The sequence below is a fragment of the Patagioenas fasciata genome, chromosome 6 (genome assembly GCF_037038585.1).
Source record: "Patagioenas fasciata isolate bPatFas1 chromosome 6, bPatFas1.hap1, whole genome shotgun sequence".
In the NCBI taxonomy this organism is placed as follows: Eukaryota; Metazoa; Chordata; class Aves; order Columbiformes; family Columbidae; genus Patagioenas; species Patagioenas fasciata.
In genome coordinates, this window is record NC_092525.1 from 29,568,198 (window position 1) to 29,595,149 (window position 26,952).

At 37.4% G+C, this 26,952-nt stretch overlaps 2 protein-coding genes across 5 annotated transcripts in view; both read right to left on the bottom strand.

Moving 5' to 3' along the window:
• Window positions 1–654: 654 nt before the first annotated feature.
• On the bottom strand, window positions 655–25,090 carry SLC35A3 (solute carrier family 35 member A3). Of its 4 annotated transcripts, XM_071810378.1 has the most exons (9): window positions 24,892–25,090; window positions 17,467–17,586; window positions 14,874–15,078; window positions 13,844–13,998; window positions 13,640–13,762; window positions 11,870–12,041; window positions 8,580–8,698; window positions 7,945–8,078; window positions 655–5,691 (listed from the first exon to the last, which is right to left on the bottom strand). In XM_071810378.1, exons 3-9 carry the CDS (start codon window positions 15,058–15,060, stop codon window positions 5,601–5,603), a joined length of 981 nt encoding a protein of 326 aa, XP_071666479.1. In that variant the 5' UTR covers window positions 15,061–15,078; window positions 17,467–17,586; window positions 24,892–25,090; the 3' UTR covers window positions 655–5,600. The 4 variants fall into 4 exon arrangements, with proteins under 4 accessions (XP_071666479.1, XP_065698583.1, XP_065698582.1 ...); XM_065842511.2 differs by lacking the exon at window positions 17,467–17,586 and having other exon boundaries at window positions 24,929–25,090; XM_065842510.2 differs by lacking the exon at window positions 17,467–17,586 and having other exon boundaries at window positions 24,892–25,089.
• A 523-nt stretch (window positions 25,091–25,613) lies between these two features.
• Window positions 25,614–26,952, bottom strand: part of LOC136104085 (uncharacterized) — a 33,275-nt gene continuing 31,936 nt past the window's right edge. The window contains exon 50 of the mRNA XM_071810580.1: window positions 25,614–26,816. Coding sequence (XP_071666681.1) covers window positions 26,718–26,816 — 99 coding nt within the window. The 3' untranslated portion in view covers window positions 25,614–26,717. The remainder of the gene's footprint in view (window positions 26,817–26,952) is intronic.

The window sequence follows — 26,952 nt, forward strand, 5'->3', positions numbered from 1 at the left end:
GTTTAAATCATGCTGCATGTGATCACTAAGAGCAGAATTGACAAAAGCATTTGACAGAAATGAAGAGTACTGAAAATTATTGGTGCATAGCTGATGAAGTGACCTGATTTTATTATATTTATTATATGTGTTATCCACCATCCACAGTAATGTGTTTGTGAACTCTGTTCAGGTCTTTGATATATTGTAATGCATAGCTATACAAAACCTCAGCTTCTAAATTGTGACATGAAGCAATGGATTGTGTTGTATTCTAGAGGGTATATTGTACAGTACTTTCCACTGCTGTCGAAGTTCAATATTTAAAATGCGGGACGGAAGGGAAAGCTACCGAATCACCACCTGGCTCCTGGTAATTTCTGGCAAAACTCTCCAAAAAGGATTAAAGTGTTTTACAATTGCACACCATACTGTATCTTGGTATGTGATACACAGATGCTCCCTACCAACTCCAGTTCAGGAACCACAGTCCTGAATAAGGAGATCAGGCTTTCGGGCCCAAAGAGTACAGAGACACATCGTCACAGGAACACTGCTGGAATGTGATTCACAAGAAGTCATGATACCATGGTCAAAAAGAAGCATGTCTAAGTAAAAATTAAATTTCTCAGAAAATTCAGTAAGCTGTATGTTGAAAGGTACCACTAACAAATATCTTATAATAAACCGTTTTATTTCTGCTACAGTGTATAAGGCAAACTTCTCTATTTACAAAGCTCTCAAACATTTTAATATCATATTCTTAATAAAGCCAGTGCTTCATTTTAACCAGTTCATTACTATAGTGCCATTATCTATACATACAGGAGAAAAAAAATACAGTATGTTACCTCAATATGGAGCTAACTGTACGAGGTCATGAAAGATGCATCCTATGGTTCAGCAGGGTTATACCAAAAAAATAACCTGTTTCCAAACTGCCTGGAAACCATCCATTAGAATTGTATTCACTGTAATCACACACAAATATCAACATCAACATATAAAAATATCCTAAGACTACCTAAAAAAACTTGCTAAAATGTTTGAATACATGATTTATATTTGGGCTTACATATTTAAAATGAAATTTAAAATATATTGACAATAAAGACAAACTTTTTAAAAATTTGAAGTGTTACTCATAGCAGCAAATCCAAACAAATGCTTAGCATATATGCAATTCTTACTGAGCTATAAATTGCTAATGAAATGAAATTAAATGAATATGTCTAATTGCAGCCAGAACAATGATGGAAGGTCTGCTAGAAAGAGTTATAAATTCATCTAGTGGGAAGTGATTAGAAAAAGTTATGAACTCAACTGAACAGAAATTTGGATTCACAGTAACCAGAACCAGAATCCCACTTATTTTGCTGCATTTTCCCCTGCATTTTTTTTAAGTAAAAATATCTTAATTCTAGATATCTAAAAATATCTAATGAGCTTACCTGGAAGGTGTGGAACTCTTTAGTAACTTCCTGTGGAAAATAATGAGCTTTAAAGATAAAAGAACAATGAAAATAAAGGCAAGGAGACACTTCCTGGACTTTCTTACAATAGCTGAACACCATAGGTAATGATGCACTACCACATACATGGTATAACACCATGTTATAGGTAAATGTTACCTTTCTAATACCCAAAACCCCCTTAATGCTTTTTAGTATCTCACTGTTACAAATCATGGATTTCAGAGAAGAAAACCATGAATAATCTTCCTCATTGACAATATATAACAAGGAACACTGTCAACAGGAGGAAAATTAACAACTTCAAACTTGGAAAATGATGATTGTTTAAATACAACAGAATATGCACAGCTGATAAGGAAATACATTAAAATATTAAAGTTACTGACAACAAAAACCAGAAGAAATGCACCATTTCATTTATCGATTTTAAAACAATTTAACAAAATCCATTACAGTCTTTCGAATTACAGCCATGAAAATAAGTTAGGAACACAAAACAAATACGTACTTCTAAAAACCTGTGAGAGGACTGCATGAGCAACTGAAATGCAAGCATATGCTACCAGAATAAGATTTTTTGAGGGAAAATACAACAATAGTTTGTAAAAACTTACAGGAAAAACCCCAAGGTGCTGTATTGTAGAAGCCAGCTCTAGAACATGAATCCACCCATTATTAAAGCAAACAAAAAGGGACATTTTCTTATAGTTTGCCCAAAACAAAGAAATTGAATAGAACTATAAAATTATCTGAATTCTTTGAGAAAAAAGATTACTGGGCACTTGGGGATAGCATAGAAATAGGATGTTTAAAGGAACGCTTATCTTACTAGATTAGACTCAAGATTTTTCACCATTGAACTGCTGATTTATTTTGCTTTGAAGATAGTTCTCAGTTTATTGTTATCTGATAATTTATCATGTATTCCAGAGATTCTCAAATAAAACTACCAAATATCCAAGTATTTAATAAATACTAGTACTCCAATTATGCAAGTCTGAGGAAAAAAAATCGCATAATTAAGTTATTGCAAATAAATACCTAGCTAAACTTTTTAAATATTTAAATAATTTTTTTCTACATATAGGTTATCCTTCTAAATATACAACTAAACTAACAAATCCATTGTCTAAAGGACAGAAAAATAGTTCAGAAAGATAGGTTTATTTTTGCCAAGTTAGACTCCTAGATTGCTTTTACAGGATACTCACAGCACACTATCCCCTGCTTCCCAATGCTCTGGCCTAGCTACGCTTCTTTGGTTAGTTAATGGGTTATAAACTTAAAACTGCCTTTTTTATTTTTAATTTTAAAATTCAGATACAGAAGTATCTCAGTGAGAAAATGTCCATATGCTCTGAGATTGCAAAGGTTACAGAAACCAGTAAAACCCTCCTCAAATCCTTTCTGCTCTCAAGAAACATATGGTGTCTGCCCTCTGTCCAGAGTAATGCTTTTCAGCCTGGTGCATCTCTAGGCAAGAGTCTTTCCTCACCCTGCAACGGGCTAAAGAAAGAGACCTAAAAAAGCAAACTCATATTCCCTTTATATCAACAAGTGGATGAAGAGATCTATTCTTCTACTGGAAAATTTAATGGAACTGTAATTGAAATAATTGAAAGCATGGAAGAGTCACTGATCTATGGACAGGAGTTACTGCTCCATAGTACAGTAGATACATTGTTTTCAAAAGCAAAGAGCACATATTCCTGTTCTTTCCTTTAAACTGATCCTTATTGACAAATATTGACAGGTAGACCTGAAATATTAAAACTGGGTTTTATGTTACAGAACTCCAGCAATGTGGTGGTTATTTGGCCAATTTGGTCCCTTCCTGCACTACTGGTTTTAAGTGTTCTCCTCAGCCTGCTCCACATGTCTTTTGGAAGAATTCCTCAAGAAGTAACCAATTATACTGCCTGAGCATTTCCACTACTGTGATTCATGAAATTAAAAGCACTATCATGCAGGCCAAACTCCAGTTCAGATTTTACTGCCAACACTTCTCAGATCATTTCAGAGTCATGCACTTCCCATTCCACACTAAGTGACGCTGGGAGCCACTGGTCTATACATATATCTTACTTCAGGCTGTATTTCAGTGGCAAAATGACTAAATAGAATTTTTCAAGGATTTTGCCACACTGAGTGATATAGGTAAAAGGTTTAATATTAACAAAAAATGCTAATTTAGGGTAATATGGGATAGTTTTGACTATTGAGCAGCAGAGCTCCTGCAAGTATGGCATGCTAGGACAGATTCACAGTTCACAGAGCTTAGCAAGCCCTTGCTGTAATCCTGAAGTTTCTTTAATGCCTTGCTCTGATATGATAAACACAAATTTGATAATCTATGTCACTGCTAAGAAGGAAAACACTATTTTTACTTTGCTGACGTTAAGTGGAATTTTTCCTTTCCTATTTACAATACTTCATTAAAAAAAAAAAATCTCAGAGCACTCTTACAGAATCTCCTTATCAATCCACCACTAAAATGTGGAAAAGATGATGAGGTACTTTGGTAAACATTTAAAAACATCTCTCTCTTCACAACGTGTTCATTTGCACAAGTGAGAAAGAGCATGAGGGGGAAAAAAGGAAATAATACATTTTTACCTCTTGTCATTCTACAGGTAAGGTGACTATTGGTATGTTTTTGTATAAATCTGTACCTTTATAAGTGTAATATGTGGATAAGAAGTCACTCTACATTAATATCCATGAATAGGTCTCCTGAAAACAAGTCATTATAAAGACAGCTTTTTTTGTTTAGTAGCTCTGGCTTTTTTTTTTTTTTTGGTGTTTCTGGCTATAAGAAAATATTTCAACAAGTGTTTGTAATTGCATCTAGGTTTCTTTGTGAAGTGTGGTGGTTTTTTTGGTTTAAAACAGCAGAACCTATTGCACTATTAATTACTTTTCCATTAAGTTTCCTATTAAAGTATTTCCACTAGTAGATGGAATAGCTCCAGATAAACCATTTTGGTCTGTTGGCTCAAAGACTCCCAGAACAAAAAAAATAATAATAAAAAACAATAATCTCTGATGAAGCCATTACATAGAAATGTACTGAAAAAGCCTTGGAGAGTTCATGAGTAAACAACACTTGTTTAAAAAACACCTCTGTAATAAAGTACAGTACAGTATATGGATGATATACCATAATAGCTCCAGATGGAGCTGTTACAGACAACAATAATGCATTTAAAATGTTTATTATGGACTTTTAAAAAAAATGTGGTTAAAAAAGTCCCCAGAGGATATTTAAAGCATAAAAACTACTTTAAAGGTTCTACCAACAAGTTGATTTATAATCAATAAAAATAAAAAAACCCGAACATTACATTGGAGCAAGCACTCCATCATAACCTGCTCTTAGTGCAGTAACCTCTGGCCTGTGTCCACAGAGTTATTGCATCTGGTGGAACACTACAGGCTGTCCTGAAGGCTGGAGCATCAGCCCAGATTTCCAGCTTTCACTCTGAATTTCTCCCTTTGCATACTTAGGTGAGAAAGTTAACATTCTTACAACAGCTTTATATAAGGAACAGAACACAGATTTCTGTTATTAAATCACTCTTCTAAAAATATAAAAATATTTGATATTGTGAAAGTGTCTTTCAATCATACTTCAATCTTCACAGTTTTAATAAGGAATATTTAATTAGAACCATCACTTTAGAACTATGATGTGTATTCAGTTGATTTCATGTAAATAGACAAACAGTTAAAAACATGTTTACTAAGATTAAATATAGTCAAATTGCAAAAACATACAACTGACAATGTTGTCATGTGCTCTTTGAAAGAGTGCATAGGACGTATTTCTCCAGCAGTCAATACAGTAAATTCTTTTGAAGCAATCTCAGTCAAAGCTGTAAACATTCCCAATTGTAGTTTCTTGGAAACTTTTTGTTCAAGTTTCTATTAGCACGTTGCACTGGGTGTTCTCCTGCCATTGGTTTCCCCATCAGTTACAGACAGTATCATCATCAACCTTTAACCCTTCTGGCTGTTCATAGGCATTTCTTCACTAGGTCCAGGGTAGTAATCCTTTCCTTGCAGTGCACAATGACACTTCCCACATGTCATTGTTAGCAAGGCCCCCAGCACATGATCTTGAGAAGCAGGCTGATGAGAAGTCTGCTATGCCTTAATGGGATTTCCTGCAGGTTTGGGATCATAACCGTATAGGAAAGTGGCTGCTATTACAAGGATGGCTCCAAAGAAAAATACACTGCATAGAGATGAAAAAAAAAAAAAATTAGCTCATTTTATTTGATAACATTTTATTTTTGTAATACAATCAAAAGAAAGGACATTTTTCCTGAGGAAACACAGAAAGATTATATTTGTCCAATTTATAAAGAACAACATAGTTTGCACATATTTATTATGGAAGGATGCAGGAAGAAGTTGAAATAAGAAAGATCCACAAAGTAACATGTCATTATACTGACATATTCTGAAAATTAAAATTCTTGTTGCATGGAACAATTGTCAAAAGTAATCAGATCAATCCCTTTTTTTTTTTTTAATTTCTTTGGCTTAAAGCTCTGTGCAAAATGTAAGCAGAAGCTAAACAAGTGCAACTACTGTGGTTACCCAGCCACTCTTAACATCTTATGTACATCATACTGCTGAAGTGTTTACTTTGAAGTCCAAATCTTATGTCAAAACAAATTATTGCTGCCCAAGAACCAGTTTACAAGACAGTACAATCTAATTTTTGGCAGATACATAAAGATTTATGTAAGGAAAAGATAATAAAGGCATCTTTTGTGTTGTGACATATAGGCCTTTCAAGCTGTTTTCATAGTTACAAGCCAACAGACAATCAGCACACATTTTAGAAAAGAACCTTGTCATAAAGACATGCCAATGTTGACAATTTGATCTTCTGAACCAAACACTAAAAAAACTTTGGCGCATGACAGGATAATCCTTCAGAGAATACAGTTGGCCTATTTCTGGACACGATCCATTGCAACACGTTCAAGCACTTAAGTACTTTACATCTATTATCCCAATCAAAAATGTTTGTTGATGTGAAGTGAGAGAAACAATTACTCAGTTTCAGTTCAAATAAATTCATTTGGCATAATCAAGGTACTAAAGATTAAGTTTGATTAACTCAAGTTAATCAAGTTTTATTAAATGAGATGGCTTCAAGTTCTACATGCTGCTAGTTCGTTCCACCTGATAATTATTTAACACTGTTTCCATTTTCACCATGTTTGCAGAAGCTGGTAAGTTACTTATTAATTTTCCATTTGAGCACATAGAAATTCTTAAAAGACTTTCTACATTTGTTTTGATAGGACAAGTATAGGCTGCTTATAATTTAAGTTCAATGTCTTCCACATTTTAAGCCTGAACAGTTGTTCTACTTCCTTTTTTTGAATGTTTAATTAAACTCCTGCTAATATTGCAAATACTACTTTTAGATAAAAATGTTTCTTTACATCAGATACAAAATTTGTAAATGTTATTCAAAATATTTTTACACGATGAGTCTGTGTAATACATGTGAGGACTGTAGGTCAATTATAAGCAAATTCCTATTAATATATCTAACAGTTCAAATATTACTTCTACACACCATATATTAACAAGTACCACCAAGTCAAGCACTATTCCAGAACCTACCCATGTAAAAAACCTGCAGAGCTACAGAGCTACTAAAATCTGATTCACAAAACTTCAGGACACAGTGTATAGGACCTAGTAGCATACAGCAAGCATTTTTCTCTCTCTCTTGGCTGTGTGTTTTCACTAATGAATATGGTATTATCTTTAGAAATAAAGCTCTGCCTTTGGGCTTCTGGGTATCGTTGGGCAACTAATTGCTGTGGTGTAGCTTCCATGTGTGAACGACTGCAATTAGCTCTTGTAGAGACTGTATTGAGACTGCATGGAAACCACTATAAAAAGATGATCATCATTATTAGTGTTCAGCCATAACTCATCTTGCAATGAGATGATTTGTGGAAGACAGGGCCATTTAGAGGACAAGGAAAAGAGGCATCAGGCATGGCCTCTGTCAGGACTGTACTGAGCGCAGCCGGCAGAGGGGAGGCTGCTTCACAGAGCAGAGCCGCAGGCAGCAGAGCAGCATCAACACTAGAGCGGACGTGTTTGAGCATGAAAGCCAAGTGGGCGCTGAACAAACCCAGGGAAATCAGGTAGAAGGAAAAGGGGAGAAAGGGACAGTGAACTAAAACAGAGCCTGCAAGAGCGGTTTGTCAAAAGCCAAGATTTGCGATTCAACCATTCTTGACCTGTGGTGGCTGTATCAGACAGAAAAGGAGATCTTGGCAACTACACTGAGAAAATTGTTAGTTATGTTACGCTATGAAACTATACTTTTGTCTGCAAGTTGTAGCTAAACATTCTAAAAGTGTGGCTTAGACTGTTTATTTATTTTTGCAGTTATATCTGGTAAACATTAAGTTTTTTCCTTTCAACATACATGGAAAAGAATTCTTACCTTGTAGGGACAAAGTCTTGCAGCCAGAAATAGGAGATCAATGTTGACAGTATAATAGAGAGAGAAGTTGCGAATCCCTTTAAAATGTTGTCTGCATATTTTATAACAGCAGCAATCACCAGACCTCCAAGTGCCTGAAAAATATTGAGGTTTGGATTTGCAACCTGATAACTTCACTGAAAGCATCTATTTTAACAACATGTGTTTACTTTAGGAAAAGTTCTTGCCTATGTTTAGGAGCATTAGAGTTATTTTATGGATATGCCCTGGTGAAGATAAGTATTGGAGGAGTTTCTCTTGCCCCGCTGAAGAAATCATTGACCATATTATCATCGTTAAATGAGTGGAAATGCTTGTATACTATACATTTTTAGCCACAGGAAGAAAGGCTTTTTTTTTTTAAACACTGCAAAATAAATAATGCTTACCTGCTCTTATGTTGCAGATACTTAAGTCATACACTTGCTATCTATTTTCCTGGATGTTATTTAGAGGTTTTAGATAATAGTGACAGATCAGACTTTTGACTACAAAATTCTCAGTAGCTTCAATGACACCCATTAGTTTCCTCACTCATTTACAGAAGAATAAATCCCAAGTGCCTTCACAGAAACATATAATACAAGGTATCTCACCTGTAGAACAACAACTATCCAAGTAAGTTTATTGTATCCTTGAAAAAATCCATTCTTTGACAGTTGTTCTCCATCATAAATGTATACACCCATCAGTCCAAATATGCTACCAAAAAATCCTGAAAGTGTAAGAAAGATTTGAAAGTTTCAGGTGAACAGCATGCAAACAGGTTCCTTGTCCTCAATGACTGTTCACATACATCTGACTTTAAAATAGGACTGCCACTTCCAATACCATCACATTCAAATGCAATACAGATATTCACTTTTAAAAGCAATTTTCCACACTTACAACAGTTTTGACTGTTTCCATTAGGACATTCTTATCTTCCATTGCTTTTTTACTGGAATGGGGTAATTTTTGTTTATGACACATAGCAAAATCCATAAAGCACCATTTAGGTTTTCCTGCAACTAGTCATGACTGAAAGCTGAAGTCAAACTATTACCCGGAAAGAAAAACAGGGAAAACTTTCAGTGGAGGAGACGGTCACTGACATATTAAGAGCAGGAGTTATCACTTTGCCAATTCAAACAAGGATCTTGGAAGTGGAATTCTTCTGGACCAGTCTCAAACACAACACATGTTTACTAGTAGAGACTTAATGTCAAAAGAAGAAACTAGGATGAGATTAAAGAAGTTGTCATTTGGTGAGTACGGTGTTCTTTTATCAGATGGGAAACTTTTCCTAACCCCCTCAGGCATGGAAGCAATACAAGCACCTCTTCTGTGACTGATGTAGCCTCTTGTCCTGAGCAGAAAAGGGGAAACTTTTTTCCATTCCGTTTCTGTGAAAAGCTGACCTCTATTTTCATCACATTTCTGTGTATCTGAAAAGGGTGGCATTGTTTTGAACAAAATAAAACCTTCCATCTGACAAGACATAATTCTTTTTTGTAGACATAACTAAAAAAATAGATTTAATTCAGATTAAACCAATTATTTCTATTATGCAATTGATCTGCTAAAATAAATAAATAAAGCATCTCTACCATGATACTAGTATGCATCAAAAACTGAATGAGGACAATTTTTCAAACATGATTCAAATACAATTTCCAATTTTTTTCTACAGTTCTAATAATTCTCTATGGATATGAAAATTAAAACCCGGTTGGACATATAGTTTTCATTGTTTGCATTTTAAGAAAAGCTCTATTTCAAAGCTCTTGTTTATGACTGGCTTGCTCCTGAATGATACCATGTTGTGCAAATACCTTGTAGTTGCAGAAAGGATACACTGATGTATTTATGAAACTGTGATTTAATGTTTCGAATATTTTCTAAGAGCTGTATCAGGAAACCCTCTATGAGATATGACAAAAATAATCTCATTTTTGAACTTAAGAGAACTTCAATAGTAAACATATTCTACTGCATTTTGTATTGAGGTAAATTAAGCTCACTGACAAAAAATAAAGAAAATCAGGTAATTACATTCTCACTAATAACACAGATATTTATGTCTTCATGTATCACTGTCCTAGCTATTAATTACCCTGAACAGTTTGTGTTTAGATGCAGTCTGTTCTGATCTCATAGTTTTCACAACGCAATTACTGGAACATTCAATATATGACCAGGCTGGCTATCTAACTAGTGAACTCATTTGTTTTCGTATATACTTTTGTGCACTGTAGAAAAAACTAAATAATGTTTTAGAAGAGAACATTGATTTTTCAACAATTATGTTTAATTGGAAATTGTTTCAGATATCTGCATTGTTGCCCACCAAAGTGCTTTTAGCATGGAAATTGAGAGTAATAACAATCAGCTTTTCTTAGCAACGGATTTTACATTGTAGCTCCATCCAGAGCACCAAATCTTACCTTAAATCCTGGACCAAGCCCCAGCTACCCACTCTTCTCTGCCTCCAAAATTCCCTAACATAACCTCTCCTGATGTAATCCCTACACCCTGTCCAAGAAAACTTAGTTTCATTATACATAATTTCAAGAAATACTAGCAAAGAGTAAGTAGAGGTTTTGATCCCATTCTCTCTCCTCAAGTTTCAAAACACTATGGACGTGTACAAATACTAAAATATAATCCAAATGCAGTTCTGCATTTTTAACTTATACAATTTATAATTAAAACACAGAAACAGGAAAATGAGAAAAAATATAAATAGCTTGTATTGAGACATTTTTTACCATACCAGTTTTGACCAACTATCTACTTATGAACAAACAAACAACCAACCCACACCATCTCCTGTTTTTATGGTACTTCATTACATTCTACCAGACTGAGCACACAGCCCTGATCCACTAAATCATCCCCATGACTTAATTCTGCAGTACCATGGATTTGATCAAGAGTCCATACTAAGGTGCTGGAAAGTTCAAATTCTGCTGAAAGCATTTATTCAAATATGCGATAAATAATTATTGCCTACAGGTGGAGACTAGAGAAAGAAGGGCAACTCCAACAATAAGTTTTGATCCTCTTGCAAAACAGGAACAAAAAGATATTGCTGATAATGAAATATTGAAATATTGCATATTTCCAACCCTGTACACTGGACAAGATTGCTCTGAGCTGATGGAAAACTCTTTCAGGAAAATGGATTAATTTGGCCATTAATATCTAGGGTCTAGATGACCCAGAACTACTTTGGAAATAGAATGTATTCTCTTACTGATAGGTGCAAAACAGGTGACGGCATTAAAATGGTTAAGATGAACTGTGTTTTGCACATGCCTCTCTGCGGTAATTATATAGACAACTAAAACAAACTGACCTTATATTGAAATAATTCATTACCTCAACTTTACTCACAAAGCAGTTCTTTTGTATTATAAGTGCCAATCTATAAAAACTACCTACCCAGAAAAAGAGAAAAAAATGTTAATTTTAAAGCATCTCAAAACATTGATTTAGAAACACATTTTGGTTTAATGTCCCTATATTATCTTAAAAAAAAAAAAAAGAAAAACTAACTGTATTTATCAGATCTTACGAATCAGTGCAAAAGAAAATTATTTTAGACACAGAGGATACACAGAATTCTGCATAACACTCTTATAAACATTTTAAATACAAATTCAATCAACAGACCCTGTACAAACTTACTGACACTCTATAAGCACGCTAAATGAAGAACTAGGTTGAGATCAGAAAGCAACTGTTAGAATTCTATCTAGAAGAGGTTGTACTCTTGGTTTTAAAAGTACATTTACGCAGAATACTAAAATGTTGGTGATATCTTTATATACCCATATTTTGTACATTTATCTTAATTCTTCAGAATGCAGTATCTCTAAGAGATGACTAAAATTCAACTTACCAAGCTGAATGTTTCTGATCCACACTGACTGCTTTGTTTCTTTCAAAATTTTCTCAAAATAAACCCCAGCAAATCCACTAGAAAAGCATGCTATAAGAACTGCAATCAGGCCCACAAACTGAGATCCTGCTGAATGTTCCTTAGCAGCTGTTGCTTGAGAGTCTGAAGGCCACTGGATGCAAAAACAGTTACACAAAATTCATGGATAAAATCAAGTAATGAGTATCTATAAATGCAAATTTGTTTTCTAGCAACAGTTATTAAATACAGATAATCATACACTTGTAAAGTTCTATATTTTGCACCATAAATACTTTTAAAGGACTGCAAAAGCATAATTTTTCTTTCTACATATTTGTAAGGAGTAAAATTGTGCCTGGACTGGGAGAACACTCATCAACTGCAGCAGGTCCAGGATCTGTGTTTTATAAAGCAGAACTATTCCTGAATCCCAGCATGACTCATCATGGTCATTCACAGTCACCAACTTTCATCACCTGACGGTTACTTGTCCTGGTTTCAGCTGGGATAGAGTTCATTTTCTTCCTAGTGGCTGGTATGGTGCCATATGTTGGATTTAGTGTGAGAAGAATGTTGATAGTACACTGATGTTTTGGTTCTTGCCAAGGAATGTTAATACCAAGCCAAGGAGGCTGCAGGTGCACAACGACATGGGAGGGGACACAGCCAGTACAGCTGATTCAAACTGGCCAAAGGGGTATTCCACACCATATGACGTCATGCTCAGTATATGTTTTGTGGGATGAAGGAGGAAAGGGGACAGATGACAGAGCCCCGCTTTCCTGGAGATGGCCAAACACCTGCCTGCCAATGGGGAGCAGCAAATGAATTCCTTGTTTTACTTTGTGCATGTGGCTTTTGCTTTACTTAGTAAACTGTCTTTACCTCAACACACAAGCTTTCTCACTTTTACCCTTCCGATTCTCTCCCCCATCTCACAGGGGGAGGGTGAGTGAGCTGCTGTGTTGTGTTTATTTGCTGGCTGGGGCTTGACCCCATTACCTTATGAATGTGCCCCTCCTCAGTGACTATGCAGACAACTAAATGAAGCTGAAATTTATGAAGCTAAATCCTGCAATATATCTAATGCTAAGAGAATAAAATGCAATCCTATAGACAAAAACATACTGAAAAGTCTGTTAATTACTAACAGAATGTTTTGTTCTAATTTTTAATTATTAAATTTGAAAATTTTATAAAATTTAATCCTCCAATTTTTTGGTCAAATCCTTAAGTTCTAAAATAAAAATTCCTAATAGGAATTCAGGATATGCTAAAAATCCTTAGAACACTCTTATCCCATGATCCTGCCCTCTGAAAACTATAAAGTCCTGTACTTGCACTGTTAGAACAGATGTCAAGTTTGCCTCTTGAAAAAGTTCAAGTAAATTTGCCATGCTGAGACCACAAGGTGAGCAGTAGGACTGCGCTGGCACAGAAGTACCTGTGAACCCCTAATATCGGAAGAAGTGTGCTAATAAATACTGCTCATTACTTTTATTTGCAAGTTGCTCCAGAGGCCCCGTCACATTCTACAGTAGAGCACTGGAACACAAAAGAGGTGATCTCTTCTACCTTTGAACCATTTCTGGTGTCCTCTAGCCCTGGCCAGGGGCGATTTGTAGCTCCTGACCATACTGTGGTGCTCACGTGCAGCTGGTAGAATCAGAAAGCCGTATGATCAGTATAGAAATTCACGTTCCTTGAATAAACACATTAAATTAAAACAAACCACCTGTTAATATTTACCTGCACAAATGCCACTCCTGTCATCAATATTACTAATGAAAGCCACTGGTATACACCCAATTTCTTGCTTAACATGGACACAGAAAACAATGCTGTGGTAAGAATTTTCAGTTGATATGTAACCTAGAAGAACCCAGAAACAGTTACTATCACATAATTCATGGGGTTTTTATAAACTAACAGAGAAATCTGAATGTACAATACCTGGTATGTGGCTGCATCTAGGTTTGACAATGCAACATACAGCAAGTTATTCTGAAGAGTATAAATTCCTGAAGGAATAGCAAGTTTAAGAGTTTCCATGGGTTTATTAAGGATTTCATCATGTAGTACTCTGTTCAGACTCCGTAAATTGCACTCTACCGAAAGAAACAACAAAAGAAATAGACATTCACTAAAAGGAGAGGGAAAAAGAGAGCGTGGAGGATTCTGTTCTTAAAGATTGTTGCTCCCTTTCTATAGCTATCACAACCTCAAAATACTGTGTTTATTTGACTTTAAGAAGCCTCATATATGTAAGAAAAAGAGACTGCAAAGTATCTTCCTGTAGCCTGGAATATCAGAACTAGAACGATAATTCAAAATACTTTAAGTAAAACTTATTGAAACCGTATCAATATTTGAAGATGATACATTAAAGAATATCAATTAAAAATTGCACATTAAGAGCCTAAAGAGTCATCAACAATATGCATATACAATATTTTTAAGCTATTGAAGATCAAACATACATGTCAAGGAACTGGATAAATTCCGTATGAAATGTACAAAATAAGAATTACAGTAAATATGGATATACTTTTTTTGATCTTAAAACTGTGTCTCTTCCTGTAGTAATGAAATTGCTTCCTCCCTTCTGCATCTGTTGCTTATTATAGGCTTCTAAATTATCATCCATGCTTTGGACACACTTAAAGCTTTTCATTTTTTCCTGCTTCTACATATGAATTTCTTAAAATGCCTGAGCAAACACAATCTTCAAGCTGTTGGCAGAAGACATATCCTTGCACTCCTCAGTATCCACATTCTTTAGAGAACTCTCTTCAGCAGACATACAGTATTGTGTATTATGTGCTGGGGAGTGAAGTTTGATTAGAATCTTTCCAAGACTATTTCTTACATGAAAAGGGAAATGCTTTGTTGTACACCTGTACTCACATGGCTGCTTTGCAGCTGCCACTGCAATACAGCATATTGATTAGGAAAATTAATTTGTACAAAATTTGATACCTACTGCTGTCTTTGTAGACCAACAGAACGCAGGCCAAAATCTTCAGAAGTTCAGCAATAACCACTGCAGTAGAGGACAAGTAACGAGGTCCTTCTTCTTTCAGTGTCCGAGAATAACGCATGGTCAAGACTAAACTTGTGGTCTGAAAAACCAGGATGCCCAAGGAAAGGTATTTTAAATTGGTAGACATTTCTTGCCTTTCTTTCTTCTGAAACAGAAAAACAAAAAACAACAAAACCAGGCTTAAAAGGTTATATTGCAGATAGATGTTTCCCTTAGGAATCAACATATTAAAAGTAGTTATCCAGGGAGCTCAGCCAACGGAAAACAAACCTAATCTGATATTTAAAAATAAAAAGGAGATGAACACTTTAAAAATGTTTTTCAAATATGGGGAAGCATATCAGAACATTAGAAGAGGTGATAACTAATAGAGAAATGAAATGAAGTATTTCTTATCTGTAACAATAAAGTCAAATAAGGACTATTAACTCATAATTGGCCTTTCAATAACTGGTTTCACAAAAGAAATCACCTAAGTTAAATCAACTGTTTTTTTTTTTAATGTAAGTGAAGGCTCAGAAGATATTTTCAGAGTGAAAAAGCCCCACACTGCAGTACTGCAGAATGTCCAGTACCCCTACTGCAAGGAGCTATTTCCAGAAGGCAGAGATGATCTCATTCTTCCATCTCTCTGAAGTTTTTCAGGTTACAGTCTCTGCCTTGCCAGATGACACAGTTCCAGCATAAGACAGGGTCAGGGTTGGGCTCCTTTAAATGAAAATGAGAGGAATGCCTGACGCTGAAGGAGCATTGTGGGAAAGCAGGGTTGAATGGGAAGACATGGGATGGAGGAGCTGCAGAGGAGACAGCACTAACCCTGTCCTGCTGATTATCCTGCTCAGAAAAAAAATAGCTGAATATAGATAACTAAGTGACTGCACCTACTTTTACATACTGCACTGACTACCACAAACCTTACAGTATTAAAGATGTATCATCTCTACCATGAATTTTCACCAAGCTGACGTGGCTTTTCTTTGCACTTGTTCACCAATCAAAGCACTAAATTAGTGCAGGAGACTAATAGAGAAAGCAACTTCCATTTTGCGAACACAGTATATTACAAGGAAATTTAAAAAACGCATTGCTGCTATTCAGAACATTATATAATTTTCTGCTGTTCTTCATATTAAGTCTGAAGTATTTCCATATACACAGAAATTAATACTTTCTATTAAAAATTCATTGTCCACATATTCAAAAACAGAGCAGTGTTTTATAATGCCAAAGTAAAATAAAACCAGTCATTAAAAGTTCTTAAATACATTTTCAAGTGAAAGAAAAATAGTAACAAGTCAAGACGCAGTTCTCACTTTCAGAAGTGCAGAGATGGCATAAGCAACACTTATTGGATATATATGACATAGCTGTCCCTATGCATGTTTTACACCTACAGGTGCACAAGTTTTGACTCATTAACTATCTGTTTTTGTACACTGATATTTCTAAATATTTGTAGCTGAAACTGAAGCTGCTTCTTGCTGACTGCATTTCTCTAGCTCAAGGTACATTTCATAACAATTTTCATTGCTATTTTTTCAGAAATCTGGAGAGCTGTGCTATTCAAATATTTCTGACTTGCCTTTATCTTGTCTCTAAGCATTAATAGATTTTCTCCAGTCAAGCATACAATCAAATGAATACCTATACGGCATGGATACTTAAGAGGCACTGCAGTAACCTGCAAACAAATATGAACTGCCAACAGCTGCAGAGATATGAAGCACATATTTGTATCCTACACAATATGATTGCTTACCTCAAGAACCATATGGATGTAAAAATACTTGTAAAAGCATATTGGCAAAGGAGGAAGAAAAAGATGCTAGGATGCAGAAACTGAGGAAGAAATATACAAGGATTACTTTAAGGAATCTTAATAGAAGATATTTTCGTATGAACTATGATCTCATTTAACTCCTTGAAGAAACAAATACTACAGATGCAACTGCCCTGGACAATATAAATCAGACAGAAACGTAAAGCACAAAGGAGAAGAAAGCTGCGGACAACATTCAAGATTTGTTAACTTTTTGCATAGGTTCTGGTGAAATAACCCTTTACATAAGGATGTTAATCGTGGAATTAAGCATTCCCAACAACAAAACAGAGAATATCAGCTAGACAAATGTAACACCTTTGAAGAACAGATTTGCTCTAGCTGAGAACAAGGAGGAGAAACAGAAGAACAGTTTCCATTAAGGGATGAAGAGGGACATGCAAGGCCAGAGATCATACTCACTGGAGAAATACCAGCAACTTGGAGAAGATGGAGAAAAAGGGAAAACAAACAAACAAACAAACAAAAAACTGAGAGAAAAACAGAACTGAACTTCATGAAAATATCTGCCTGTGCTACTGAAGAAAACTGACATTGCAAAATGGACATTAATGAGAGCCAACTTGCACAAATTATTTATTCCACCTTTTCCATCTACCTAATTTTTTAGTATTGAGACCCAACAATCTGGAAACACAAAAAGCAATATATGGTTAAGATGAACAACACAAAATTTCATGAAAGCACACTTACAGAAAAATAAGTTTTTAAACTTTTTGGTTTTCAGTTTTCAAAATGTTTCTGCATATAATATAGATAATGGGAACACACATCTCTCCTGAGCTTGGACCCAAATGTCTGCCTTCTGTGAGCCTGTGAAGTGACAAAGGGTTTTACAAATGTTCAAAATTCTCAGAGATCAGTTCCTTAACCTTCAAAATAGGTCACAATATCAGAAAACAATGTTCACATGAATTTCTTGCTGAAACACAACCAACTATTTACTAAGCTGCTTAAAATGTAATTTTAAATATAAATCACTAATACCTTGTTTATAAGCAAGTATCAAAGCATTCAGCATGAAAACATACCAACAAGCACAACAGTTTAGTAAGCCATCAGCAAAGGAATACATACCACAACATTATTTTGAACTACAATCTCATCTTCACTAGTGGTCATGATAAAAAAAGAGGAACTTTCCCCAGACAATGTCTTGTAAAGGTGCCAGTAGCAGAAAACATTTCTTTACCACGATTCACTAAAGCAGTTTCAGAGTTTCCAAAAGTCACACAAAATAGACTTTAAGTGTCCAACATGATAGCTGAAATAAGATATTTGTTACAAGTTGTCCTGTCAGTGGTCAGCAAGACAGGCTAGTAAAGAACAAGTCTGTGAAGTTTCATACTGTACTCACAAACAGTTTGTTCGTAAAGCCGGAACTACAGAGTCCTGAACTTACATTTGCCAATAAAATAACCACCCTCTACTGAGCACACATAATATCTTATCACCTCTCCTGGTCCCGCCTCCTTTCTTTTAAAAGCAGAGCTGCATATCAGTTCATAAAACTTGGTGCAAACTGGAGACTGGATCCAGAAAAGCCAAGTACTGAACTTCAAACAGTTGAACTGACTTCAGCTGCAGTTTTACAGCAGTCTTAGATTTACAGATTACTACCAGAGGTGTAATCTCCCTCTTCTAGCCATGAGCACCTGCTGCCCTCAGTGCAAGAGACTGTGCAGTCACATTCTAAATGAACTATTGTCTTCAGCAACAGCCCACACTTTGATGAAATTAAAGTTCCCAATGCGTTTCCTATACAGAGTTACAGCCAGGCTTAGCTTTCGTACTGGGCTTTGGAAAGACTGCTCAGTACTCTGCAGGATGCATCTGTTCCAAAAATCAAATTTAGGTTTACTAATTCAAAGACTGGAAGTTAAGTGGTCACATTAACTCAGGGACTTTTGAACTGCGTCTTACAATGGCAGTTCTAAGTAGCTGCAACTCATTGACTGTAACATAGCCTACCACATCTGTTAATTCAGTGACTAAGCTCATTATTCTTTTATTTTATTAGTCTTGGTAAAAGAAAAGTAAATCACTTCCATGCAGTTTATACCGTGTAGACACACCCTACAGCTAGCAATACAGAAGGGAGGGGAAGAGGTTACAGGCCGGTCTATCTGGCAAGTCAACATGCAGTAAGCCAACATGTTATTTACTGCCACGTAACCTCCAACTTCAGTACACACAGGTGGTTATAACTGAGGTGGATACTACATGAAGAGTTTCTCCTTAAATGTATAAAAGAAGAGGACCCGGGAAAGGTTTCACAGATTTAGAAAACAAAATAAAACAATCTGTACAGGAAGTAATAGCTTCAGCTCGAAGTATCATATTGTGCAAAGTCTGAAAAACACCCGTTCAAAGGTACCAGACTTTTTAAAGTGGAAAAATCATGGAATCATTTAGGTTGGAAAAGAGTTTTAAGACCATTCAGTCCAACTGTTACCTAACACTGCCAAGTCCACCTCTAAACCGTGTTCCTAAGCATCACATTTTTTAACCTCCAGGGATGGTGACTCCACCTCTTCCCTGGCAGCCTGTTCCAATGCCTGACAACTCTTTCCATGAATACATTTTTTCCAATATCCAATTCAAACCTCCCTGGCACAACTTTAGGCCATTTCCTCTCATCCTATCACTAAGAAAGATTTTCTTACAGTCACTGCAGCTGGCTCACTTTTTATTCATTTTTTTTTTTTGATATCTGAAACTTCAAGAGACTATCTGAGAAAACCTGAAAAAAAGAAATCAGTACCCAAATAAACCCAAGCACCCAACGCTATCTCAAGAAGTAGATAAGACAACAAAAAAAGCAATTAACAATGAATTCCAATAAATGGCATAACAAAAGAGTAGGTTAAATTAACAGATTAAAATAACAACATGTGCTCTGTCAAATGACTGAGCAATCCACAGTAAAAGTCACTCATGCAATTACTTTGCATTTGAACAGAAGTGACAGCCTACATTACAGTCACTGAGTTGGAGGTACTTAGCACCTCACACTGTAACATCCAATTTAAAAGTCACTTAAAACAGTTTTGGGGTACTTGTGGACATAATGTCTATAAATCAAGGTCCATTCACCACTTTCCACTGACACATCTTTAGAGCAAGTCCATAAAGATAAAATGAATCCATGACAGAGGAAAGGTAACAGGTCCCGCTGGTTTAGGCTCCCAACCTGCAATTTATGCCTCACTGGCAGTGCCTGGGATTCTACACAGGCACAAAAGCAAAGGCCTTACTAGGTCATGGCCTAGGGATGCACCCTATGGAAACCAAACACATACAGACTAACGGAAAATCAGGAAATGAGACCTTCCCAACAGGCTAGAGAGTTAATGTTTATGTTCTTTCCTACCCACTTACAAAAGATTAGGTATGAAAATAAGTTCTATTGGCAACTATTTCTTTACTCCCTACTCTGTCACAAGGAAAGTAAATTTTTAAAACAGTAAATTAATAACTACTATTATGCTTCCAATCTTCAAAGTGATGGCATTATGTCAGTTACATTCATTCCAGCCTAGCTGTGAAATGTTTCCACTGCTCATCATCCTGTAGAATAAAAAGCCAAGTTACAGGAGTTATTGCTATCTCTTATCCCATTTTATGATTAAGGAGTTCAAGATCACAGAATCACACAATGTTAGGGATTGGAAGTGACCTCAAAAGATGATCTAGTCCAATCCCCCTGCCGGAGCAAGAACACCTAGATGAGGTTACACAGGAAAATGGCTTAACCAAACAAAAGGCACTTTCACAATAGCTAAAACACAAAGCCAAACAGAGGCAGACAACCAGTTTCTTAAAACTGCAAAAGGAAAAGTTTAAGTTTTGTGTGCCAGCACACCAAGTTCTATGTCTGGGAACTGTCAGGAATTAAACACGGATTGAGTCTGCCTTACAGAAGGAAAAATAGAGTGGAAAGTAAAGTACATTATTTCATTCCAGTGGAACAGGTATGGACACACGTCCTGGGCGTTTGCTTTCAAATCAAGATAGTGGATTAAAGACACAGGATTGAGTTCTCATATTTCTCAAATGAAATGGCAACCCGGTGCTGCTGCTACACCTACACAAATATAAGCTGGAAATAAAAGAGGAAAAGCACAGTTGGAAGGTGGAGTAAAAGCCAGCTCACAGAACCTGAAGAACATATTTTTATAAGACTGCCTTCTATGCTTTCATACATGCATCGCCCTCTTCCCTGTCTTGCATAGCACACAAACAACATGCCACTTCCTATAACACAACTGCATTCCTCAGAGGAAAGTTCTATAACACAGAACTTTTTTCTGTTGGACTCAATATAGCCCTTTTTTTTTTTTTTTTTTTTTTTCTTTTAAACTAAGACTAGTATCTAATTAAAAAAAAAAAAAAAGGTTTATGTATAGAAATAAGTGGATGGAAGTAACTTCATTAAGTTCAACAAGGCCAAGTGCAAGGTCCTGAACAAGGGCCACGGCAATCCCCAATATCAATACATACTATACTCTTATTAACATTACTAGTAATCTTAAATCTTATACTTCTCACTTCAAAAATGTCACTAGTAATGTTCTCTATCTTCCTCATACTTGACACAAGTTTCTGATCTGTTCTCTCCCATTAACTGCCTATAATTGTCAGCTGTCTCTCCCCAAATACATGGTACTTTTCAACTAAACCACTGCAAATCACTTCATAATTTTAAAACTTACCTTACTCTTTCTTTTGTTTTTCAGTTTGTTAGTCATTCTTCTTGCTGGATATATTAAAATGTGTACACTGAAACAAAACAGCTATGTTTTCCTACAATCTTGTATTCTTCTTCAGAAGCGTTATTCAAAGCAAATCCTCTAGCAGTGTTGTAACACAGTAGAACACTGGTGGACCTTGGTCCTCCAACAGTCATCTAGCTTCCTACCCACAGCCTTATCTTGACCTCTTCAAAATCATACAGATACTTTTTAGCACTGGCAAGTGCACTTATGCAAAGACCAGTTACACATTAAGTTGTAACTACTAAAGATCAACCAATGATTCTTCTCAACTTTGCTCCAAAAACCTAGGCTTTTGCCCAGGCTAGTGGAGGCTGTATTCAACAGCCTGTCACTCAACCAGGAAATTCCACCATTGCCAACTCTAACAAAAGCAATACAATTACATATTAACTAATGACAAATTTCATGCTGTAAATTGCTTGGGACTCAGGTAAGGTTTTCTTACAGGTTGACAGAAAACCTAGCAGAAAGGAAACTTAACACTGCTAAGTTTCTTTTACGATCTCACAAAGTGTTAGGTTTTGTTTGTTTGGGGTTTGTTTGTTTGTTTTTCTTTTGTGGGGGAAAAAGCCCCACACCATTCTAATCTATGTATCAGACAGGAAAAGTTGGACACTATAAACCTTAAATGTCAAATTTGTGGCTAAATACTCTTCAAGCCCACCCCATCCTCTTTACCCTTTACACCAAACCTAAAGAATCCAAAGATAATATTTGTTTGGCTGATGAGAATTTGGGTTGATAAATATTAAATATATCACATATTGAGTATAAATATACAGCATTCAGGAAAATCAGCCCCTCATTGAGCTAAAACTAGCAGCAGTATTTCTTGTAAGATGAAGACTTCAACTATGTGCACAGTAGTGCAATAGTTTTATATTGACATAACAGTTATTGAGCAACACTCTGCCTGCCAGCCCAGAAATTTGATACAACCTGCCTTAACTGCCTCTCTCTTTTTCAAACAGTACATACACTACGTTCATTGTATAGTTCACAGTATAGAAAGACCGTAGTAGTCACATTCAGATTCTGTGAGCAAGGAGGATTTTGGTCTTAGTTTCAGTTGCAATGCCCATTCCTCCTCAAGCGTCCAGGAGTGCAAGGCCATGAACTGAAGCACTGCTTGAAAGCAGCTCCTGCGGATGTGTCAAACCAATGAAGGAGCTTGACTGAAGGTGTTGAAAGACTGAACACTGAATACAGCCGGGGTTCAGCTACCGCTATTTATGAATTACTAATCAAGTCTGCATTCTTGAGGCAATACAGCCACCCTCAGTCTAGGTGACCTAATTTGAGTAGAGTAAGGCAAACTAGATACTACAGTAAAATCTGTAGACACTTATTACAGAAATCTATTAATTACAAATAAAATCAGACAGCTGAACAGTGTGCTGAAGGTGTATGAATGTAAGACAAGGTTTGAAATTTCAATGGGAAAATCCTGAACTCCTAACCATCTGACATTATTATGCTAGATCCTAAAAGGTACAGGTCTTAAGAACATCTTCTCTGCTCTAGAGACACCCTCTATTGATGGGATTCAGCTGTGCAGCCTCCTGAGTCCCAATGAAGGCACAGAGCCTGCGCAAGCAGCATAGGTTTGGTGTGAACTGAAGTAATCAGGGAAGAAAAAGCCCAGGTGGTAAGCAATTAAAGAATAATAAGAGAGGAATAAGTGTATTTAGCAAGCCTGTCCCAGAGACCAAGAAGGTGCTGCTCTCACTTAAAACTGCCAAATCTGGAACTGTTTTAAGCAGACACATGTGATTTGATTTCCTTAGGCACCTGGTTCAGATGATCCCTGCCTTTTTCATGTCACTGCAAACAGCAGCATAACCAGCATAACGAATAAGGCTGTGTAGGCAGCCTGTAGGATTGTTAAAGAGTCATTTCTAATAATACACTGCTCTAAATAAAGCAAATTTATACTTACTACCACCATAGTCTTTCCCTAAACCAATGTTTTTGCTACACGTTCTAACTCTACAAACCAAAACATCATGCATTTCAAACCAGTGGATCTGTATCTCCCAGAACTGTAATTTTCAATCATGAATTCTCACAATGCCTAACAATGTACAAGGGAATAATGAGCTACAGTTTCTGAAAGAAGAGGTTATTGTAAATCAGTTTCTCCACAATTATCACCTCCCTCAAACTCACCCTGCCACCTCTAAGAAATCTGATGCTGCTTATTCTTTAAGAAAAGCATGCATCACACAGCAAGAGTCTACTCCTGCAAACTGTCTGTACAGTGACAGCTTTTGTGTAGCAGGTCCTGCGTACTAATTTAACAGAGAAGAGCTGAACACGTCGGGGTCAACTAGGTACACATACAAAGAGTTCAGATGAGTCAAGTGCAGTTCCTGTGGAGAAAGGCAACCTCACAGATTTTGGGAGAATCAGCTCATCACCTAACGTTCATTCTAAACCCGATTTTGTCATTCTGCACGTATGTTCTTTGAAAAGCAGGAGTTGCTTTAGATTGCAACACTCCTGGGTAGAGGCCACCGTGGCAGATAAGCTTTCCACTATGGTGCTCACTCAGTTTTAGAAAGGTTTGTTGCATGTGTTTTTACGCCCCAAATAACACATCCCCCTGTTGCAGGAAGCAGTCTCAGTATCCTCCACCCAATCAACACTTAAAAATCTTTTCTCTGGTATCCAAGTCCTCCTTACTCTGATTTAAAATATAGCTTATAGGATTCAAAAAAATGAAACAAGTTGAAGGACCTTTTGGTGTTTGTCTTTTACCTTCCAGCCTATTCCATAATATGTATTATATTATTATGCTCATTATCTCTGCATCTTCTGGTTTGCTGATTTAATCCATAAGCTTTGTACTGCTAAAGCACTTCTCATTTCAAAAACTCAGTATGAAATCGTGATGCCACGAAAATACTTGTAAAGCACGGATTGCTGTTAACTTCGCACACAGCACCACATGGGCACAGCGAGCACCTCCTCAGCAGACACCAGCCGCAGCCCCATGGAGCAGACACCCGGCGAGCTGCCGGCCAGACCCCCATCCCATCCCTTCCCAACTTCACCGGCAGCTGCTTCTTCACAGGAACTTCACCCTCAGCCCTCCCTCTTTCCCTGACTATTCCATTTACAGACATTTCTCTCAGAATCTTCTCAGTCCCGCTCTTTCCCTCCCCAGCCTGCTCCCTCAGACCTGCTTCCCGTCCCATCCACCCACCCCGAACGTCTCCCCCTCCCACACCACAGGCCTTCCTCAGGCTTCTTCCCCCACCCACTGCCCCGGCACGGCTCCCTCCGGGACAGCCCCAGCCGGGCTCTGCTGCCCCCACTCCCAGCCCAGGCCTCCCACCTGCAGCTCCCGGCCGCCGGCCCAGCTCGCCCCTCACCGCCGGCTCCGCTCGCAGCCGCCACACGGTGTTTCCGGGCGCCGCGGTCCCGTCCCGCAAAGGCTCCGGCTGCAGCTACGGCCCCGCCCGCTCCGTTCCCAGGGCCGCGGAGAGCAGCGCGCCCGGCCCGTCACAGGCCCCGGCGAGCAGCGGAGCGCTAGCCCGCCGCTCTGGGAGGAGCGGAGGCGGGCAGGGGCCAGCGGGGGCACGGTGCCGGGGCCCCTGCAGCGGAACAGCGACGCGGGGCGAGCAGTGGGGGAGCTGAGGCGGGGGCCGGAGGTGCCGCACCGCGGCTCGCGCTTCCCGCCGCCCGCGAGGCTGCGCGCGGGGCCGGCGCCACCACCCGCAGCCGCCGTCAGCGAGCGTCCCCCGGCAAGACCGTCTGGCGACAGGGCACTGCCAGGGAATGGCACGAGTATTTCGTATGAAATCCGTGAGAAATTTATTGAAGAAGTGCAAGGCTAGTTCGAATTAAGATATGGACCTCCCAGAAACAAATTGCCCACCAAATTTTGAAGATCGTGTTTAGGCAAAACTCCTTTATGCTTCAGGCACTTGCGTTGATGTGCTGATGGCTGGCAAAGGACAGTGAAGGCGTGAAATCCTGTCCCCACTGAAGCTGGTAGCAGAACTTGAATGGAAATATATTTCATCAGTTGCAATTGTAAACCATGGGAGACAAGCATGAGAGTAATAAATTTAATTTTAGTACCAGGCAGATGTTGAAAAATACATGAATTAGAAGTATGCTTTAGGAGAAGGCACTGCAGTAACACTGCCCACAGCTGCTGACCTGGCCGGAGCTGCAGGAGCCGGAGCGATGGCGACACCATTGCTGCCAACAAGATGTCAGCACAGAGGTCACTGCGCACACAGGAGGCGGCTTTGCTGCAAGATGTGAAACTGCTCCTGAACTCAAAACCGGCCACGGTCTTTCTGTGACCACATTTACTGTACCTGCTTGCACATGTCAGCAACATTCTTAAACTTGCAGATAGATATCACAGGTTAGACTAAATACTTGAGAAAAGGAGCCAAGATAACTATCAGTTTTATTAACTTAATTAAATTTCCATTCTTTCCCAAGGGAAAATGCATTGTTTTTCAGCAGCTTTTAGAGTATCGGCCTAATCTGTCTCTTATGCTTCTCTACAGAACTCTAGGTATTTGCACTCGGTGTGAACAGAGCTCATCATGTCTTTCCTCTAACCTGTTTGGCTTCTCTAATGATTTTTTTTTTTTTTTTGCGCTTTGCAACCTCCATATTGAACTTGCAGTTGATTACAATAGACTAAAACAAATATTCTGATATTATCCTAGCATCTTTTCTTCTGTCCCATGGAGGACTGCTTTTCAGCTGTTTACATTAGCCTAATTTTATGCGATGATAACCAGGCATGGTGCTCGGTTTGTATATACAACAATTTGTTTGATCTCCTCTGCTTTGGTTAATAACCAAATATTTTCTAAATGTTTCTTGCACCAATCAGGTTTCAGGTAGGTGTTCATCGCATTCCCCATCAGAAATAAAAATAAACCATGCAGGTAGGGTACAACATACTCTCTTAAAATGATGCCTAAAACAGTGACAAAACTAATGGTATCTACTAATGACTAAAACCAAAAGTAAACTAATGAGAAGCATGACATACTAGCTAGACATACAACAAAACAGCCAAGTAGCATTTGACAATTTGACTTAAGGGTACTTTTTTTCTTACATCAAGTAATTAATCTAATATTACTGAATATAATCCATGCCTAGGATGCCGAACAGCTCTTCAGAAGTTCATATAGACCATTTTGATGTAGCAGCAGAGAGAGCAAAGGCACTCAGAACACTGAATAACAGCAGGAGTTGGGGAGTTGAGTGTTTTCCAGCAGAGCTCTATTAAAAAAAAAAAAGAGCAATTGGATTAACCCAATTCAAAGTAGTTCTATTTACTATTATAAAAACATAGTAAGTTTCAGGGATATATTTTCCTATTAGCCCCTTCTGTTATGTAAACACTTGTGATGTTACA